At 47.3% G+C, this 9,395-nt stretch overlaps 1 protein-coding gene across 1 annotated transcript; it reads left to right on the forward strand.

Moving 5' to 3' along the window:
• Positions 1-6,423: 6,423 nt before the first annotated feature.
• On the forward strand, positions 6,424-9,152 carry METTL7B (methyltransferase like 7B). The gene is made up of 2 exons (XM_003906544.5): positions 6,424-7,125; positions 8,660-9,152. The coding sequence occupies exons 1-2, from the start codon at positions 6,628-6,630 to the stop codon at positions 8,894-8,896; spliced, it is 735 nt and encodes a 244-aa protein (XP_003906593.3). The 5' UTR covers positions 6,424-6,627; the 3' UTR covers positions 8,897-9,152.
• Positions 9,153-9,395: the final 243 nt, after the last annotated feature.

Below are 9,395 nucleotides of genomic sequence, written 5' to 3' on the forward strand. Positions count from 1 at the left end.
CTGTACAGCATGTTACTGTACTCAATACTGTAGGCAATTGTAACACCATGTTAAGTGTTTAAGTATCTAAACATGGAAAAGGTACCGTAAAGAAAACAGTATAAAAGATGTAAAAAATGGCATGCCTATATAAGGCACATATCATGAATGGACCTTGCAGGACAAGAAGCTGCTCTGGGTGAGTCAGTGAGTGAGTGGCGAGTGACTACACTAAATTTATTTTAAATTTTTTTTCTTTTCTTCAATAATAAACTAGCCTTAGCTTACTGCAACTTTTTTACTTTATAAACTTTTTAATTTTTTTAACTTTGACTCTTGTAATAACACTTAGCTTAAAACGTAAATATTCTACAGCTGTACAAAAATATTTTATTTCTTTATATCCTTATTCTATAAGCTTTTTTCCATTTTTTAAATTTTTTTAACTTTTTTGTTAAAAGCTAACACACAAAGACACACATTAGCCTAGGTCTACACAGGGCCAGGATCATCCAGACATCACTACAGGACAGGGATTTTTCAGCTACATTATAATCTTAGGGGACCACCATCATATATGTGCTCTGTCTTTGAGCTAAATGTGTTATGCAGCACATGGCGTAGAGTTGACCCTTCAACAACTCAGGGCCTAGGGGATTGTCACCCCTCACAATTGAAAATCTGTGTATCTGGCTGGGCGCAGGGGTTCACGCCTGTAATCCCAGCACTTTGGGAGGCAGAGGTGGGCAGATCATGAGGTCAGGAGATCGAGACCATCCTGGCCAACATAGTGAAACCCCATCTCTACTAAAAATACAAAAATTAGCTGGGCATGGTGGTGCACGCCTGTAGTCCCAGCTACTTGGGAGGCCGAGGCAGAAGAATCGATTGAACACTGGAGGTGGAGGTTGCAGTGAGTCGAGATGGCACCACTGCACTCCAGCCTGATGACAGAGTGAGACTTCATCTCAAAAAAAAAAAAAAAATTATGTATACATTTTGACTCCCTAAACACCTAACTACTAATAGCCTACTGTTGACCAGAAGCCTTACTGATAACATGAACAGTAGATATATGTTTTGTATGTATTAATAAAATCATAAGGAACATGTATTTACTATTCTTTAAGCGGACGTGGACCATCATAAAGGTCTTCATCCTCTTCACATTGAGTAGACTGAGGAGGAGGAGGAGGAGGAGGAGGAGAAGTTGATCTTGCTATCTCAGGGGTGGCAGAGGTGGAAGAAAATCTGAGGACAGGCATGATGGCTGACACTTGTAATCCCAGCGTTTTGGGAGGCCAAGACAAGAGGATTGTTTGAGGCCAGGAGTTCAAGACCAGCCTGGGCAGCATGGAAAGACCCCATCTCTAGAAAAAAAAAACCTTTAAAATTATCAAGGTGTGGTGGTGTGTGCCTGTAGTCCCAGCTTCTCCAGAGGTTGAAGTGAGAAGATCTCCTTAGCCTAGGAGTTTGAGGCTGCAGTGAGCTAGGACTACACCACTGCACTCTAGCCTGGGGGGCAGAGTGAGACCCTATTTCTCAAAAAAAAAAAAAAAAGAAAAAGAAAAGAAAAGAAAAGAAAATCTTTGTGTAAATGGATCCACACAGTTCAAACCTGTGTTGTTCAAAGGTCAACTGTATTAAATATCACTGAATTGTATAATTTAAATGGGTGAATTTTATGGTGTATGAATTATATCTCAATAAAGTTATTCTGTTGCCTTGGTATCCATTTTTAACTGTAAGTTTCACTTTCTCATATCAGAAGCAACATTTAGTCACCCTTAACAGTTTTCTATATGATAATACACCCAGATGGTTCAGCCAGTGGCCAGAGATAAAACTCAGAAGCATCTCTCCCACCTAGCAAGCTGGGCACCCCTACCACTTCATGTAAACAGACCATTCAAACATTTGCCCAAGGCCGGGTACAGTGGTTCATGCCTGTAATCCCAACACTTTGGGAGTCCAAGACAGGTGGATCACCTGAGGTTAGGAGTTCAAGACCAGCCTGGCCAACACAATGAAACCTGTCTCTACTAAAAATACAAAAAAAATTAGCCAGGTGTGGTGGCAAACACCTGTAATCCCAGCTACTCGGGAGGCTGAGGCAGGAGAATCACTTGAATCCAAGAGGCGGGGGTTGCAGTGAACCAAGATCACGCCATTACACTCCAGCCTGGGCAACAAGAGCAAAACTCCATCTCAAAAAAAAAAAAAAATTTCGCCCAAGAACTGAAAGTAACCACATCACAGTCACAGTGTGACCTCCTGGAACTAGTGCCTGCTTTCTTTTTTTTTTTTTAATTTGACAGTCTCAGTCTGAAGGGGTTGGCAGAGTGGGAAGTTTTCGCCATGTTGGCCAGGCTGGACCTGCTTGCTTCAAACCAACCAATTAAAGCTCCTCAAGAGAAACCTGTTTGAATAACACACTGGACCCAATAAAGACGTTGGCCCACAGATCTCTTCTGTCTTTCTCTGCCTGTCCTCTCTGACCTGGGTACATATGTGCGTGTGTTCGTGTGTGTGTGTAATGTGTGTGTGTGTGTGTGTGTGTGTGTGTGTGTGGCTGGGCAGGCCACGTACCCTCCAGGATCTGAAAGTACTAAAAAGTCTTAAGCTCTCACATTGTGGTTGTGTCATTGAAGCTGTGTCTGCAATCTGACCCCTGACAGCGAGCAGGTGGGTCCCCTGCTGGTCCTCTTTTGTCTGGGCCTCTCAGATGCTGGGGATAGTAGTTACCAGCTAGGTTGATAAAGTTATATTCAAGAGTTCTCCCTAAAATATAGTTAATATAATCTCAATAAAATGCCAACAGAATTTTTTTAAATAAACAAGCTAGTTCTAAAATTTATGTGGATAGGAAAAAAGAAGCAGCAAGAAGACCAAGGAAAAGTCTTAGTGGGATGGAACTAGCCCTCTCAATATTAAGACGTATCAATCTGACAAACAGAGATAGAAATTTCAGCGAAACAGAATAAAAAGTCCATAAATAGACCCAAATGTATGCCAAAAAATACTACCTGGAACACGTGACATTTCAAACCATGGGTGGGGTTGGGAGGAGTGGATTATTCAATAAAAGTGTTAATAAAACTGAGTAGCTACCTGGAACAAATCAGATTGGATTCATAGTTCACACCTTACACCAGGATGCTTTCCACACAAATCAAGGATTTAAATGGTTAATAATAATCCCAACACTTTTGGAGGCCAAGGCAGAAGATCGCTTGAGCCAGGAGTTTGAGATCAGCCTGGGCAACATAGCAAAACCCCCATCTCTACAAAACAATTAAAAAATTAGCTGGGCATGGCCGGCCGCAGTGGCTCACGCCTGTAATCCCAGCACTTTGGGAGGCTGAGGCGGGCAGATCAGAAGGTCAGGAGATCGAGACCATCCTGGCTAACATGGTGAAACCCCATCTCTACTAAAAATACAAAAAAAAAAAAAAATTAGCCGGGCATGGTGGCAGGCACCTGTAGTTCCAGCTACTTGGGAGGCTGAGGCAGGAGAATGGCGTGACCCCAGGAGGTGGAGCTTGCAGTGAGCCAAGACCACACCACTGCACTCCAGCCTGGGCAAGAGAGCAAGACTCCATCTCGAAAACAAAACAAAGCAAAAAAAATTAGCTAGGCATGGTGGCACATACCTGTGGTGCCCGCTACTCAGGAGGCTAAGGTGGGAGGATTGCTGGAGCCTAAGAGGTTGAGGTTGTAGTGAGCTGTGATCGCACCACTACACACCAGCCTGAGTGACAGAGCAAGGCTCTGTCTCAAAAATAAAAAATAGGCCAGGCACGGTGGCTCACGCCTGTAATCCCAGCACTTTGGGAGGCCGAGGCGGGCGGATCACAAGGTCAGGAGATCGAGACCACGGTGAAACCTCGTCTCTACTAAAAATACAAAAAAAATTAGCCGGGTGCGGTGGTGGGCGCCTTTAGTCCCAGCTACTCAGGAGGCTGAGGCAGGAGAATGGCGTGATCCCAGGAGGCGGAGCTTGCAGTGAGCCGAGATGGCGCCACTGCACTCCAGCCTGGGGCACAGAGCGAGACTCCGTCTCAAAAAAAAATAATAAAAAATAAAATAAATAAAAAAATAAAATAAAAAATAAAATGAAAATTTCTAGAAAAGGAAATACAGAGTCTCTTAATTGTAAGAAAAAAAAATTCAGCCTCATGCAGAAAAGAGTAAGTAAGCCAGAACTTACTGAACTGAGAACTTACTTACTGAGAACTATGGCAGCTCATACCTGTAATCCCAGCACTTTGGGAGGCCAAGGCCGGTGGATCTCCCGAGGTCAGGTGTTCGAGACCAGCCTGGCCAACATGGTAAAACCCTGTCTCTAAAAAAAATGCAAAAATTAGCCGAGGGTGGTGGCACACACCTATAATCCCAGCTACTCAGGAGGCTGAGGCAGGAGAATCACTTGAACCTGGGAAGCGGAGGTTGCAATGAGCCAAGATCACGCCACTGCACTCCAGCCTGGGCCACAGAGTGAGACTCTGTCAAGAGGAGAGGAGAGGGGCGGGGAGGGGAGGGGAGGGGAGGAGAGGAGAGATTAATCTGTACTGACAGAGAGCAGATCAGTGGTTATCTGAAGATGGGGATGAAAGAGGGGAGAATGGATTACAAAGAGGCACAAGGAAACTGATATAGTTTGGATGTTTGTTCCCTCCAAATCTCATGCTGAAATGTAATCCTCAATTTCAGAGGTGGGGCCTGGTGGGAGATGTTTGGCTCGTGAGGTCCCATCCCTCATCAGTGGCTCAGTGCCATCCCCTTGGTGATGAGCAAGTTCTCACTCTGGTAGTTCACACAAGGTCTCTCTTGCTCCCTCTCTCGCCATGTGATACACTGCTCCCCTTCATCTTCCACCATGATTGTAAGCTCCCCGAGATCCTCACCAGAGGCCAAGCAGATGCTGGTGCCATGCTTCCTGCGCAGCCTGCAGAACTATGAACCAAGTAAACTTTTTTTCTTTATAAATTAACCAGCCTTAGATATTTCTTTACAGCAATGCAAAAGCCTAACACATAGACATGTTCATTATCTCGACTGTGGTAATGGTTTCCCAGGTATATACTGTGTCAAAACTAATCTAATTATATACTGTAAGTATGTAAATCTTCTTATATATATTATACCTCAAAGAAACTGTAAATAAATAAATAGGGTATTAGGTTACAAATCAGTGAATAAAATAGGAATCTATTCATCAATAATAATATGAACACATAAAAGACACATAAAACCAAATATTGCTGATGTAAATGGGTACAATCACTTTGGAAAACCATTTGCTACTATCTACTAAATCCAATACATTGTTAAGAAGGTGGGGGAAGCAAGGTATACGAGACTGTGTACAATATACTACCATTTGTAAAAGAAAAGGGAATATGGATACATATATTATATGTACATGGATCTAAACACATGGTGTGTGTGCTCCCTGCTCATTCACAGGTCATCTCTGGAAGGATTCACAAGAAATTGGCATTTAGTGCCTCCAGAGAGGAGATCTGAGTGGTTGGGACACAGGAGTAGAGGAGAGAATTTCCCCTGTAATCTCTTTAGTATCTTTTTAATTTTGTACCGAGTAAATGTACTGCCTCTTCCAAAAAAAAAATTGTTTAATAATGCTTTGTAAAAAGAATTCTTCTCAGCCTGGTCCAGTGGCTCACAACTGTAATCCCAGCACTTTGGGAGGTCGAGGTAGATGAATCACCTGAGCCCAGAAGTTCAAGACCAACCTGGGCAACAGGGTGAAACCCTGTCTCTAAAAAAACAGGAAAAAAAAAAAAAAAAACAGCCGGGCTCGGTGGTGTGCACTTGTAGTCCCAGAAACTCGGAGGCTGATGTGGGAGGATCACTTGAGCCTAGGGAGATTGAGGTTGCCGTAAGCCGAGACTGCCGCCACTGCACCCCAGCCTGGGCTTCAGAGACCCTGTCTCAAAAAAAGGAAAGAAGGAAAGAAGGGAGGAAGGGAGGGAGGGAGGAAGGGAAGGATCTCTAAAAAGTGACTACTCTCTGACCTCCCTTCCCCCTATTTCTCCAACTCACCCCATTCCCCACAGAACTAAACTTCTCACCCTTTCCAGGAGAGGGCACGCTGTCTCTGTCCTGTACACCTACTTTTTCCTCTGCCAAGAGCACCCTTCCTTTCCTATGGCCCCTCTGAAGTGCCGGACCTGAGGACGGAATAAGGCCAGGACATGTCCCATGAGTCAACTCTGTCCCCAGCATTCCCTACTACCCACCCCCAACGCCCTGCCAGCGCCCCCCGCCTCTCCCGCCGTGAGTCTGTCATCTGCAATTTATCCCCTCACCCCCTCCCACTCCCTCTGAGATGACTCAGCAATCCCTGCCCCCCTTCAGCTGGGCGCAGTGCCCCAGAACCCAGAAACATGGGTACCATCTGTCCCTCCGCCCGCATAAAAGTCATTGAAGAGCCTGTGGGGCTGTGGGACCTGCGCCCTCTGGAGGAATTCCATACACCCACTCAACCCTGGCAAATAGGAAATTGTCAAGTAGGAGACAAGGAGCAAAGTCCTATCACAGCGGGAGGGGACGCCAGTGCCTGCAGGGGCTGAGCAGGGAAAAAGCCAGTGCCCCAGCGGAAGCACAGCTCAGAGCCGGTCTGCCATGGACGTCCTGGTCCCACTCCTGCAGCTGTTGGTGCTGCTTCTTACCCTGCCCCTGCACCTCATGGCTCTGCTGGGCTGCTGGCAGCCCCTGTGCAAAACCTACTTCCCCTACCTGATGGCTGTGCTGACTTCCAAGAGCAACCGCAAGATGGAGGGCAAGAAACGGGAGCTCTTCAGCCAGATAAAGGGGCTTACAGGAGCCTCCGGGAAGGTGGACCTGCTGGAGCTGGGCTGCGGAACCGGAGCCAACTTTCAGTTCTACCCACCGGGCTGCAGGGTTACCTGCCTAGACCCAAATCCCCACTTTGAGAAGTTCCTGACAAAGAGCATGGCTGAGAACAGGCACCTCCAGTACGAGCGGTTTGTGGTGGCTCCTGGAGAGGACATGAGACAGCTGGCTGATGGCTCCATGGATGTGGTGGTCTGCACCCTGGTGCTGTGCTCTGTGCAGAGTCCGAGGAAGGTCCTGCAGGAGGTCAAGAGAGTACTGAGGCCGGTAAGCAGAGTGGGAAGGAGATGGGTGTGAGGCAGGCAAACGCAGCATCAGCCGCCCCAGGGTTCGGCTCCCAGAATGGGGCGTCTGAGGTAGTAAGTAGCACATTAGACACCCCATCCATCCCTACCTGCTGGTGAATAGGAGACATGACCAGTGCCACGACAGGGAAAAATTGGGTGCTGTGGAAGCAACAGGAGAATCACCTACCACCGTGGGACAGGGAGGGGAGCAGGGAGGACACCTAAGTGACTGAAGTTTAAATCGAGATCTGTGCTTGGGAGGCCGAAGCAGGAGGATGACTTGAGCCCAGGAGTTCGAGACCAGCCAAAGCAACATAGTGAGATGCCGTCTCTACAAAAAAAATAATAATAATACAAAAGCTAGCCAGGTGTGATGGCGCATGCCTGTAGTCCCAGCTACTCAGGAGGCTGAGGTGGGAGGATCACTGGAGCCCAAGAGTTCTAATTATAGTGAACTATGATCACACCACTGCACTCCAGCCTGGGCCACAGAGTGAGACCCTGTCTCAAAAAAAAAATAAAAAAAGAGATATGAGGGATTAAGCAGAGTGACAGAGTGACAGGGTGGGGAAAATAAAAGAGTGTTCTAGATAAAGATAGTAGGGGAAGTAGAGTAGAATTCATCAGATTGTCGAGAGAACGTTCAGGATAGTTTCCAGGTTTCTAGCATGAGCAACTGAGGGGAGAGCCGATGAAAGTGCCATTTACTGAGATGGAAGAAAGCTGTTTTTGGACTTACTAGGTTTGAGATCACCTAGGGAGAGTATAGTGAGGCGAGGAGCTTGAGGAACCCCAGCTTCAGTCAAGAGTTGGGCCTGAGGTTTCCCTGGGATGTTCACAGCGATGTCCAGGAAGCAGTTTGTATATGCATCTGGGTCTCGTGAGAGAGTATCTCTCTCACTGTATCTCAGAATACAATGAGCCCAGCTGGGCGAGGTGGCTCACGCCTGTAATCCAGCACATTGGGAGGTGAGGCAAGCAGATCTCTTGAGGCCAGGAGTTTGAGACCAGCCTAGCCAACATGGTGAAACCCTGTCTCTACTGAAAAATACAAAAATTAGCCAGGCGTGGTGTCTCATGCCTGTAATCCCAGCTCCTTGGGAGGCTGAGGCAGGATTATCACTTGAACCCGGGAGGTGGAGGTCACAGTGAGCCGAGATCACGCCATTGTACTCCAGCCTGGGCAACAGACTGAGACTCCATCTCAAAAAAAAAAGAATACAATGGGCCCTCCACTCCTGTTTCTCAATTTCCCCTTCTGCCTGCCCTGGGCTATTCTGGTCAGCCTTTAAAGATCTCCCACCAGCCATGTCCCTACAGTTATGAGGTTCTTTACATGCACTTTGAAGGTGGTAGCAGGGGATGCAGAAAAGGTCAGGGGCACAACAGTTTGCTCCATGAACTCTCAGACCAGCAGCTCCCATTTCACCAAGAAGTTTGACTGTCTTGATCAGCGCGATAGGGAGCAGGGTCAGAATGGAGCCAAGTGACACTAACTCTCTCCTCCCTCCCAGGGAGGTGTGCTCTTTTTCTGGGAGCATGTGACGGAACCACATGGAAGCTGGGCCTTCATGTGGCAGCAAGTTTTAGAGCCCACCTGGAAACACATTGGGGACGGCTGCTGCCTCACCAGAGAGACCTGGAAGGATCTTGAGAATGCCCAGTTCTCCGAAGTCCAAATGGAACGACAGCCCCCTCCCTTCAAGTGGCTACCTGTTGGGCCCCACATCATGGGAAAGGCTGTCAAATAACTTTTCCCAAGCCCCAAGGCACTCATTTGCTCCTTCCCCAGCCTCCAATTAGAACGAGTCACCCACCAGCCTACGTATCTTCCACTGAGAGGGACCTAGCAGAATGAGAAAAGCCATTCCTGTCCCATCTCCTAGTCCCTGTCTCCCCAACCTCTGCCAGGGCAATCTCTAACTTCAATCCCTCCTTCGACAGTGATAAAGTCTACTTCTACCCTGACCACAGGGAGTAAACATTTGTACCCTGTTGTATCCTTAACTGCAAGTTTCTGGACTAGTCTCCCAGTGTTTGCCTCCCAACGTTGTCCCTTTCCTTTGTTCCCATGGTAAAGCTCCCCTTGCTGTCCTCCTGAGGCGACACCCATGTGTCTCTAGGAACTGGTCACGAAAGTCATGGTGCTTGCATCCCTGCCAAGCCCCCCTGACTCTCTCTTCCCCCTACTACCTTCATCCTGAGCTGGGGGGGCCAGGGAGAATCAGAGACGCTGGGGATGAGGGAGCA

The sequence above is a fragment of the Papio anubis genome, chromosome 9 (assembly GCF_008728515.1).
Source record: "Papio anubis isolate 15944 chromosome 9, Panubis1.0, whole genome shotgun sequence".
NCBI classification, from domain to species: Eukaryota; Metazoa; Chordata; class Mammalia; order Primates; family Cercopithecidae; genus Papio; species Papio anubis.